This window comes from Nicotiana tabacum, chromosome 22 (genome assembly GCF_000715075.1).
Source record: "Nicotiana tabacum cultivar K326 chromosome 22, ASM71507v2, whole genome shotgun sequence".
NCBI classification, from domain to species: Eukaryota; Viridiplantae; Streptophyta; class Magnoliopsida; order Solanales; family Solanaceae; genus Nicotiana; species Nicotiana tabacum.
In genome coordinates, this window is record NC_134101.1 from 51,134,517 (window position 1) to 51,145,478 (window position 10,962).

General features: G+C 35.0%; 2 protein-coding genes across 2 annotated transcripts; one reads left to right on the top strand and one right to left on the bottom strand.

The window, feature by feature from the left end:
• The first annotated feature begins 565 nt into the window (after positions 1-565).
• Positions 566-5,713, top strand: LOC107817420 (fructokinase-2-like). Its single transcript, XM_016643248.2, has 4 exons — positions 566-1,087; positions 3,308-3,640; positions 5,184-5,300; positions 5,389-5,713. Exons 1-4 carry the CDS (start codon positions 686-688, stop codon positions 5,518-5,520), a joined length of 984 nt encoding a protein of 327 aa, XP_016498734.1. The 5' UTR covers positions 566-685; the 3' UTR covers positions 5,521-5,713.
• A 1,475-nt stretch (positions 5,714-7,188) lies between these two features.
• On the bottom strand, positions 7,189-10,170 carry LOC107817419 (B-box zinc finger protein 24-like). The gene is made up of 3 exons (NM_001325997.1): positions 9,988-10,170; positions 7,874-8,185; positions 7,189-7,401 (listed from the first exon to the last, which is right to left on the bottom strand). Exons 1-3 carry the CDS (start codon positions 10,168-10,170, stop codon positions 7,189-7,191), a joined length of 708 nt encoding a protein of 235 aa, NP_001312926.1.
• Positions 10,171-10,962: the final 792 nt, after the last annotated feature.

Here is a 10,962-nt window from a genome sequence, read left to right on the forward strand (position 1 = left end):
AAATTATTTTTCTTAAAGAGGGGTTAATATCCTAGGAGAGTTAGTTATTAGTTGTGTAATAGGAAATTATTTCGCGTGATTTTAATCAAACAGAATAAGTGAATTGTGTACAGTTATTTGGTGTGACGTTTATTATGAACAAGCGACAATTAAAAAAAAAATTCAAGCTTTTATATATCTCTCAATTATTTTTCTCTCAATATTTAGTCATAGGGTGACAAGCGTATAGTTTAACGAGCATGTAACTACAAGTCCAAAATCTTTATTTTTCAATTAGTACCAAATACTATTTCTCTACTTTTCTAAACTCTTTTTTTTTTTTTTTTTAATTTTGTGTTCAATCAAGTAAATAAAGACCCCACATCCACATAAAAGTGACGTGCCATCCAAGATTAATCATAACAAAAAAAACTACGGAATATACATCTATTTCAACCAAAAAAGAAAAAGGATTTTTGGATGATTGTTAATTATTTTAATTTTCTATTTCCTTTCCTTTATTAACTAGTTTTCCACAACAAGTTTTCCTCTCCTAATTAACCTCTCCAACCACCACCTTCTATATATATACCTCCTTTGATCTTCTCTCCTATTCTCTCCTCTCCTCTCCTCATTATCTTTTCTTCTTTATTGTATAGATATATACTTTACATATATACATATATTCTCTCTATTCATCGTCGCTATGGGAGCTAACGGCGTTAGTTCTGGTTTAATCGTGAGCTTCGGCGAGATGTTGATCGATTTCGTGCCGACGGTCTCCGGCGTTTCCCTTGCCGAGGCTCCGGGGTTCTTGAAGGCTCCGGGCGGTGCACCGGCAAACGTCGCCATCGCAGTGACTAGGCTGGGGGGAAAGTCGGCGTTCGTCGGGAAACTCGGCGACGATGAGTTCGGCCACATGCTCGCCGGGATACTCAAACAAAACGGCGTCCAAGCCGACGGGATCAACTTCGACAAGGGCGCGAGAACGGCGTTGGCGTTCGTGACTCTACGCGCCGACGGAGAGCGTGAGTTCATGTTCTACAGGAATCCCAGTGCCGATATGCTGCTCACTCCCGACGAGTTGAATCTTGATGTTATTAGATCTGTAAGTGCCATCGTCATCAAATCTCTTTTTATTTTTTTATATTTTCCCAACTCGCATTGGATTTTATGATTGTGCGTGTTTCTCACGTGACCTTTCGTGTGATCTTATTTGTTTACACTGCTATGAAGCTGGTGAGTTTGTGTTGTCTGTTTTTGACTTAACTGTAGTTTGGTTAATTAATTGGAAAAGGACGTAAAACTTATTTTTATTTTTGCGTGGGTGGGTTGTTGTCTTTTTTGACTTAACTACAGTTTTGTTAATTAATAGTAACAAAAGGACATAATATATCATTATTCAATTTAATTATTTACGCTGTAGCCTGTAGGTGGTTGTTATCTGACCTCTCTATTCCTCTTCATTTATTATGTGCCTCTATTTGACTAATTTGATGCGATATTAGTTTTATAATAATTTAGATTAGATCCAACCCGAAATACCCCAAAATCAGCTAGATCAGAGTCTCGTGCATATTCTTGGTCAGATGTTTGAAGAGTAGTCTTGATTCTTGGTTTAACTGGTAAAGTTGTCTGTGAGTGCTTCATAGAATAGACTCTTGTAGTACGTCCTTTCCGAATCTCGCGCATAACTGAAACTTAGTGCAACGGGCTGCTTTTCTATTTTCAAGTATTTTTTGTCACTATAAAAACCTACTAGTATTTACTATTTTTTTCTATTTTTTATTTTATTTCTTTAAACGGTTTGGATTAACATAAAGCTAGATTTTGTCAATTTGGAATTCTATTAAGAGAAGAAATTGGGGAAAAGAAGAATTTGGATGATTGAGGAAAAGCTTAAAGCTAGTGTATGTCATGTTGCAGTGCATGCAATGGAGCTGGGTGTTAGAGACACGGATTTTTGTAAGAGTTGTCAGCTAGCAACTTTCCTGCCTTACAGGTCTTGAAATCTGAAAGAGCTATTCTTGTCTCCTTGCGTTCATATATCATTATCCTTAATTATCCCCAGCACTCTTGTTTCCACGCGCCTGTATGTTTCTATTCTCTTAGGAATAAAAAATACGTAGTACCAGAAATATCTTCTTAGATTTTTAGTTCACGAAATATTTGCAAGAAAACAAGTTACTTATATGTTAGTAATTGATCTTAACCAATAAAAGATCTCACTGATTACCAGAAAAATTTGTTTTGGTAAACCAAATTGTTTTATTTGCACTGAAATTAGTTTCATCTCTTACATACTAAACATCACATCTGCATACGTGTTAAAGGGTACTACTACTACTCTCCTAAACAAGAAGTTACTGTCACATAAAGTGTGACAGAAGAATAATGAATGCATCACGCCAAAAACTCAACAAAGTGTGTAATGACGATATACGAGGATTATAGAGTGCATCACCCCGAGATTCACTAGCCAAGTAGCAATACAGTAAAAATTTATTATCCGTGTATTCAGAATTTAAACTTTATGTGTTTCAATTTTAATGTATCTCATCAAATTTAGTGAATTCACAATTTATTATTTGTACATATTCAATAATCACAATAAATGCATAAATTGTACTATTTGTATATAAATGTTTTTCTAATAATTTCTAATATTTATTTTTACCTCATTAAATCTACTTAACAATAGTAAATTAATGTAATGTAAACATTCCGTTAATTTTGCAGTAGCAACATAACGTTAGTTTTGGGGGGGGGGGGGGTTGGGGGGGTTACAGTAAAAATGTCACTATCATGGATTCATTGTTACCCATTGAGGTCAGCCCCACATATAATTAATCAAACTAATATGTCTTGATTTTCGTTCTGTAATCCTCAATTTCATACTTAATGGAATTGGAAGGCTAGTTGTAACATTTATGATGGTGTGAAATCTAATTTCTCATTTTTTTTCAGTTCAGAAGATAATTTGTTAATATTTTAGCGTCGGAATTGAATGTCATTTGGCAAAAGATCATGGAATATTTTGATTTTATTGATTATGACAGGAAGATAGAAGAAATATGGTCCCCTAGGAATCATCCCTCTCTGCCCAAAATTTTGTTTTGTTCATTAATATCTCGCTGTGATTTTTGATTATAGCTTATTATTTCTCTGGTTTCTAGCCTAGTTTTAGAAACGGTGAGGTTCACCATTCACCTAATCTCATCATTGCGTTTGGCAACTATATATCCAAGTTTACCTCGTGTTTATTTTTGTGGTAATTAATTAATTAATTATGGTGACTAAATTGTTGTGAATGTGTATGTATATATAGGCAAAGGTGTTCCACTACGGATCGATAAGTTTGATAGTGGAGCCATGCAGATCAGCACATTTGAAGGCAATGGAAGTGGCAAAGGAGGCAGGGGCATTGCTCTCTTATGACCCAAACCTCCGTTTGCCGCTGTGGCCGTCGGCAGAGGAGGCGAGGAAGCAAATCAAGAGCATCTGGGACAAGGCAGATGTGATCAAGGTGAGTGATGTGGAGCTGGAATTCCTAACTGGAAGTGACAAGATTGATGACGAATCTGCCATGTCCTTATGGCATCCCAATTTGAAGCTCCTCTTGGTCACCCTTGGTGAGAAAGGCTGCAATTATTACACTAAGGTATATCAATGTTTCTTCTACTCTTTTACCTATTTATTTGTCATTTTGTAGAGGTTATAACTCGTGGCGGAGGCCGGATCTCCGCGAAGGGGTTCAAAAAGAAAAAAATTAAAAAAAATTATAGCTAGTGAGAATTGAACCTATGACCTTATAAAAGTTTTGAACCCCTTGACCACTAAGCTAAACTTTTGGGATGTGTCAAGGGAATTCAAAACTTAATATATAGAAGTAAAATACAGATTTTGCCTTACATATACAGTGTAATTTTTCGGCGAACCGGCCCCTAAATCCGCCCCCGGTTATAACCACCGCAAAAAAAGAGATTATAATACTTAGGCACAATGTAAAAGACTTGTTACACTATTAGATTACTTAAAAAGATTAATACAGGTATCGTCCGTAAGATTTTGAAAGATAATACATGCATGACATATATTTATATTTAATTTTTTTCACTAATAGTATATGTTTCTTCTCTCTTTTACCTATTTTTGTGTTTATATATTTGTCCACATTCTTGAAAATCTATGAAGATAAAATCGGGCTCAAATTCGATTAATATTCTCTACATGGGACATGTTGTGTCTGTCACTTTGCAGAGGTTATAACCACTAAAAAAAAAAGAGACTATAATACTTAGGCACAATATAAAAGACTTTTACGAGATTACTTAAAAGATTACTATAAGTATCATCGATAAAATTTTGAAAGATAAGTTATCTATTAGTAACAATTTAAAATATGGTTAAAAAAAATTAAAGATAAGTTATCTATTAGTAACAATTTAAAATATGGTTAAAAAAAATTACCTCTCAGTGCAGAGTATATGCAAAATTACCTCTCAGTGCAGTGTATATGCCCTCTCAATGTATATAAGTTAAATGATGTCCTTTTTACCTTTCTTTGTTACTCCTACTTTATTAGGTTGCTTGTTATTGAATTCTCTAGTACATAGCTGTAAAGTGGAAAGAAGGTCAGTGAGGACTTTGAAGAAATGAACCACAGTGTTTAATTGTAATAATTAAAGTCGTACCAAGTAGGCTAAGGTGGACCGACAGCACTTAAGCACGAATTAACACTATTTAATTTCATTGGATGTGCATAATTTTGTTTCATCCACTTATCTCAGCCGAAAGGTCAGAAGGATTATGCCATAATTTAAGTATTCTTTACTTTTCGCCGTACTGCTAATTAGTAATTAAGCTGAGTGTCCCTTCATAGCCAATAAGGACGCATATCTTTTGGTCTTTCTTTTATTAATTAGAATCTATGATTTTAATACACTGACAAAGTTGAATAGTAGTTGTGTGCTTACTCATTGTATTATATAGTAGAGAAACATAGACAGAATGCCTACATTATTAACTATCCCTAAGTACTTTTAGTAGGCCACACTTGGGCTTAGTTATTGTACCTTTCACATATAGTACATCTATATTTGTTCCTTTTTAATAATTTCTCTAAAATAAAATAAATTTGGAGAGAGAAGTTTGTAATGTGTTACTACTAATAATTTGATCTAACTTTATCTTTTGGGATGTAGAATTTCCATGGAGGCGTTGAGGCATTCCATGTGAAGACTGTTGACACAACCGGAGCTGGCGATTCTTTTGTTGGTGCCCTTCTAACCAAGATTGTTGATGACCAATCCATTCTTGAGGTAAGGATTAAAATTAATACCTTTATAATTCTTATCCCTAAACAAAAAATGGGAGTTAATTAATTTGTTGAAAAACTGAAAAATGTAGGATGAAGCAAGGCTGAAGGAAGTACTAAGGTTTGCATGTGCATGTGGAGCCATCACAACAACCAAGAAAGGAGCAATTCCAGCTCTTCCTACTGAATCTGAAGCCCTCACTTTGCTTAATGGAGGAGCATAGAACGAAGATGATGTTACCCTTTTAATTCTTTTTAATCGTGATATATTTCGACCCTTTATGAGTTTTTCCTTTCAATCAATCAAGGTAGTTTCAGCCTTTCATTTTTCACTTTTGGGGTTTCGGATTTTAATCGTTTCTTGTAATGATGAAAGACAATGCATTAAGGCACTTAATAAACTAAGCTTTCTTCCTATTGATTTGTCGGTGGAATTTTTCATTTTACCTTTCGTTTGGCGTTGCTTTCGGCCTTTTCAAGTTTTCCATTTCATCGTTATCACATTTAACTTGTGTGGAGTCAATCAATTATTAGGTGCTTCAACTCTTAACTAGATGCGTCGTACTATATAATCTCTTACATCTGTTTCACTTTAAGTTAATTTCGTTTAGGAGAGAAAATAATTTTCAGCAATTTCCCTTTTCATCAATCCCTGCCCCCCAGTAGGGAAATTTTGCTTAAGAGTTCATAGTTAGATAGTCTAGCTTAGTCTAACTGCAAAATGCAGTATTTAAGCCAGAAAACCGGTTATATTTGAGAGATAATTAGCCTCAAGCTTCCTAAGCACTTCGATACCATCAATTAGTTTGTCCCTGTGGTTTGAGGTGAAATCGTAACTATTGAGTAATGAACAAAACAACTTGATGGCCTGTATTCTGTAAAACTTGAGTATCAGATCTGCAGTTTGGAACTTAAAATGTTGTAGTTCTCATAACAATAGAAGGTTTTACTAGCTCAAAGAAAAGAAAGACAACAAGCTTTCGTGAAATCTTGAACAAACTAAGGGAGAGGAAATTGAATCTTTGAAACTTTCTTCGAGAATGGATTTTGTACGTCCAACTTGCATTTTCGTCATGGCAAGTCCAGAAATTTCAAATGTCATCCGTTTGGCCATAGATTTTACCAAAATAAATTTGGGTTTTATTTGACAAATATATGTTTGGCCATAGAGTTTGCCTACATTTTGGCCAAATCTCAAATCCCAAATCCCAAAACCAGCTCCAAAATATCACTATTATATTTTTAAAAAATTGCCCCAAACTTTTGTATTTTATAAAAGAGCTCACCATTTATTATTTTGTAACGATGTTGCTTCGTCTTCTCGGTCATCTGATAGTGTATCATGTAGTTCATTATAAAAATGATAATTTTATATCAAATTTATTTATGTTCAGGATTATAGGTTGCGATAATATAATGAAAGTTATTAATAATGGTATTGTTGGGTATTTGTGATAGTTATTAGAACTTGTGGGTATAAGTCATATTTCATATTTTTTCAAACCAAACTTCACCCAAAACAGATGTCCAAACACATTTTCATCTTCAAACCAAACTTCACAAGAATAAATTTGTTATGACCAAACACTAGCTTAGTATTAGTTTCCAAAATGAAAAAACACACAGCGTTGTGTTCCAGCTCTAACAATTTGTATGACATGTCCAAGAACGCCTCACTGTGTTTTAAGGTGAATTGATTGTAGACTTAAGAATAAGAAGCTGATGCAACCTGAGAGGCGAAATTACACAAGATAAAGACTATCTAAAGCAGAACAATGTTTCTTCTACTTAGTACTTACTACTAAACATATCTGTTGACCATATGAGTGCACTGGTTTAGTAGTACATGCAAGCACACTTAAGCGTTTAAATAAATCTCACAACATTGGAGTTCAACCAAGATCTGGAACTGTAAAATACTCATCGTCATCTGGGATTTCAATTCTGGGCTTCTTGTAAGACATTTGATATCTGGTTTGCTTGTAAATATTATGTGTGTTGCTCGACTGAGATACTGATAGCTCGGGTACTTCAGCTGCTGTTTGTTCACCAAAGAGATCAATGTCTCCCAACCACTCAAGTTCACCTAGCTCAAGTAGCTCCTTCTGTATAAGTTGAAACAATCAAATCGTTATTTGTCACAAGACCAAGAAAATATTGAATCAAGAGTCATCATAAATTCATAGATTAGACTGAAATTTGAGCTCGGCCAACTTCACAGATACATGGAATGGTTATAACATGTACTCCTTGGAAATAATATTAGAAAGTCTTCATGTCAGAGCAAAGGCGGATGCAATATAGGTTCCGCTGGTTTAGCTGAATCAAACATTTTTGACATGGAACTTGGATATATAAGTGAAACAATCACTCTAAAAGTTTCGACAAATATTAAATTTTGAACCTATAATTTCAAACGTGGAACGGAAACACAAAAATTGAATCCATCAAGTTTAAATCCTGGACCCGCCTCTCTGTCAGAGTGTCACAAATTCAAGTTCAATGCTTGAGCTGCTTTACCAAGAGAATTGATAGATAGGGTACTTGAAAAATGAAGAAGAAATAAGTTTGCCTTACCTTGTCAGACGAATCATAATCTGGAAATCCTAGTAAATCATCAACTGGCCAAGATGGTGATGTGATACCGGACAATTGATGTGGAGGCATTTTCAGGCTAACTTGTTGAGAATTCTGCTGAGGTGGTTGCGGTGGCTCCAATTGGGTTTTTACTGCATCCTTATTACAGCTTGAGCTCAAGGCTACTCGAATTCCAGTGGCTAGGAAGCGCTGGTGGTTTGCAGCAAGGCTGCTGGCAGAATGAATTGCTTCATCACAGTCCTTGCAAAAGAGAGCTCTATCCTCAACACAGAAGATGAAGGCTGCTTTATCCTGCATACATGACAGTTCAAGGTAAACGTTAGTAATAATGAAGTCTCCCAAAGAATGTTAAATTTCTTTGGAATATAAGGTTGTCGTCCTTTAGTTCCCTTTTTGTTTTCTGGCCTGTTTACATTCATTTTCTGAGGTTAATTAACCATGTTCAGAAAGATCATCTTCCCTAGCTTCTCAAGGTATCACTCGACTCACATATGCACGTTCTTGTTGTAGACTATTCAAGGACCTCTAAAGGTATGAGTAGATACCTGCAATAAGATATACATGGAATTTCGTTTGAGGTTTTCGGTCCTTAAATGGGTCGACACCATCATAGTTCACCCTGCCAACGGATTTTTATATTTCAGTTTGCTCTTACTTTCAGATAATGCAACAAGTGAAAGATTTTCTTATAGCCGAGAAATTTGATGTTTCCAACTACGAAACTCTGTGGATAATAAGTTATTAAGTCTGCTCCTCTATTCTTCTCCACTTAAATACTAGAGTCAGTTTCCCAGTAGGTTCAAACTCATGATGTGCACCTAAACAAACATTCAGCGCTATACTACCTTTGCCAATTGGAAACATATACTATCCCTCAACCATCAAACCGTTTTTTTTTAATGAAACATCCATCAAACCATTTTTATTTTATGAAACATCCATCAAACCATTTTATTGTGCCCAATTCTACATTCATAACCCAATATTTCCTTTGCAATACTTATGGTATGAGGTTTAAGACGTGAGTCTGGGAAGTGGGAACCCTCTCTCCCCTTTTTCTTTCATTAGTAAAGCAAGATCCGGTTCGGGCACGTGATGAGGAGAGACAGAGACGCTCTGGTTACGAGGTGTGAGAGGTTGACCATGGCGGGTCTGAGAAAAGGTACAAGTAAGCCAAAGAAGTAACGGGGAGAGGTGATTAGGCAGGACATGATGTTGCTTCAACTTACCGAGAACATGACCCTCGATAAGAAGGTAAGACCCTCGATAGGAAGGTAAGGAGGTCGAGAATTAAGGTTGAAGGTTGATAGAGAGTCAAGGGTTTCTACTAGTAATTAGTAATATTCTTATATTTTCTTGTTCCTAGAGCCTTGGTATTACAAGTTGTGTCATTTTTACACGGTAATATTAGTACTCTTATGGTATTACTTATCTCTTGATCTTTATTATTACACGTTGTGTCTTTGTTTTTTTCTTGTTGCTATTGTTGGTTGCTTCCTTTTTACCGTTCCTTGAGCCGAGGGTTTATTGAAATCAGTTTATCGACTTTCACACAAGATGCATTTAGTATCAAGAGCTTAAATTATGCCACTTGTGGGATTACAGTGGGATTGTTGTTGTTGTTGATGATGATGATAGTAAAGCAAGAAATCTATTATTGCTAAATATACTATAAAACGGCAACCTAACGGTATATGTCGTGGGAGACAATAATAAATTAAAGATTAAGTAATAAATAAATGTGGCCAGTTCCTTAACCTCTTATAAACTAATAAGACCTCTAATCAAAAGGAATATGTAAAGTTAAATTTTCAATAGTCAAGGACCAACTTTAGCTATAGGATTGACATATTAACACAATCTGGACTAGAACAAAATTATTCTATAAACAGGCACATGATTACAGTCAGACCTCTATCTAAGATTATCATCATATAACAAGTTTTTCTTGGAATATATCTTTTGTTATGTTATAATATATATATGTTATTTATAAGAGAACTTCACTATAGCATTCAAAAAAAAATATCGAAACAAACGCGATCGTTCTAGATAGGTTTGACACTATATAAAGTAGAAAAAAGTTTCCTTACTTGGCAAATATCACAAGGAGGAAGCTTGTTAGAGAGGCACTGAAGATGAAGCCTCTGATGCTTACTTGCCAGTTTATTTGCTGCATGAACTTCAATATCACATTTAGCACACAAAGCTGCCTCATCAGCACAGCAAATTACAGTAGCTTGAGCTTTCTCACATACATCACACTGGATCTTCATCTTTATTACTAATATAACTCAACTCCTATCTCTTACAACTAATTCAGGACATACCCTTTTGAATTTAGCACAAGAAAAAGAAGGAAATTAGTGTTTGGAAGCTTTTCAGATGTATTTTCAAGAATTAAAGACTACCCAAATTCTGGTAAGTGAAAAGGTTCAGACCAAAACCAAACTTTGTGTCTGCAGATGAACAGAAAATCTAAAGAGAGGGGAAAATGGGAGAAAGAACAGGAAAGAAGTAGAGAGTCTATAGGCAACTTTTAGACAATTAAATAACTGGAGGAGATTTCAAGAAGATTTTATTTTAATTAAAGGCAGTGAAGATAAGGGAATTGGATTTGCGTATAAAATACTAGACTACTATTGTGACAACACAGCATTTGTGGGACCCCTTTCCCCTCCCCCAATAACACTATGTGTGGCTATTGGATTGCCGTTAATATTAGTGGCCACAAATATTTGGAGCCATATTTATTACTCCCTAGTCCCTCCATCTACCATAGTATTGGTTGGTGAGAGTGGAAATAAAATATTCAACGTATTTGATTTAAGAAAAATTGCATTTTTAGTACTTACTTACTAGTTTATAAAGATGATCTAATTTATGTCCTAGTTTTAGAATGTGTGATTTTGGTACCTAGTTTAAAGGGTTTGTAAAATTTTTATCCTTCTTTTGAAATCGATAAAAGAATGAGACCTCTTCTAATTAGTGCTAATTTTGTATGAAAATGTTATGTCACCTGCGTGAGCATAACCTATGGTCAACTCTTTTGATAGTTTGAATTTTTT

Excerpts from the sequence above, each read along its gene's own strand:
- LOC107817419 (NM_001325997.1), bottom strand. The coding sequence starts at position 10,170 with ATGAAGATCCAGTGTGATGTATGTGAGAAAGCTCAAGCTACTGTAATT. Across the intron at positions 8,186-9,987 it reads CTCCTTGTGATATTTGCCAA|GATAAAGCAGCCTTCATCTT; the intron begins GTAAGGAAACTT and ends TCATGTATGCAG. Across the intron at positions 7,402-7,873 it reads ATTATGATTCGTCTGACAAG|AAGGAGCTACTTGAGCTAGG; the intron begins GTAAGGCAAACT and ends CAACTTATACAG.
- LOC107817420 (XM_016643248.2), top strand. The coding sequence starts at position 686 with ATGGGAGCTAACGGCGTTAGTTCTGGTTTAATCGTGAGCTTCGGCGAG. Across the intron at positions 1,088-3,307 it reads ATCTTGATGTTATTAGATCT|GCAAAGGTGTTCCACTACGG; the intron begins GTAAGTGCCATC and ends ATGTATATATAG. Across the intron at positions 3,641-5,183 it reads GCTGCAATTATTACACTAAG|AATTTCCATGGAGGCGTTGA; the intron begins GTATATCAATGT and ends TTTGGGATGTAG.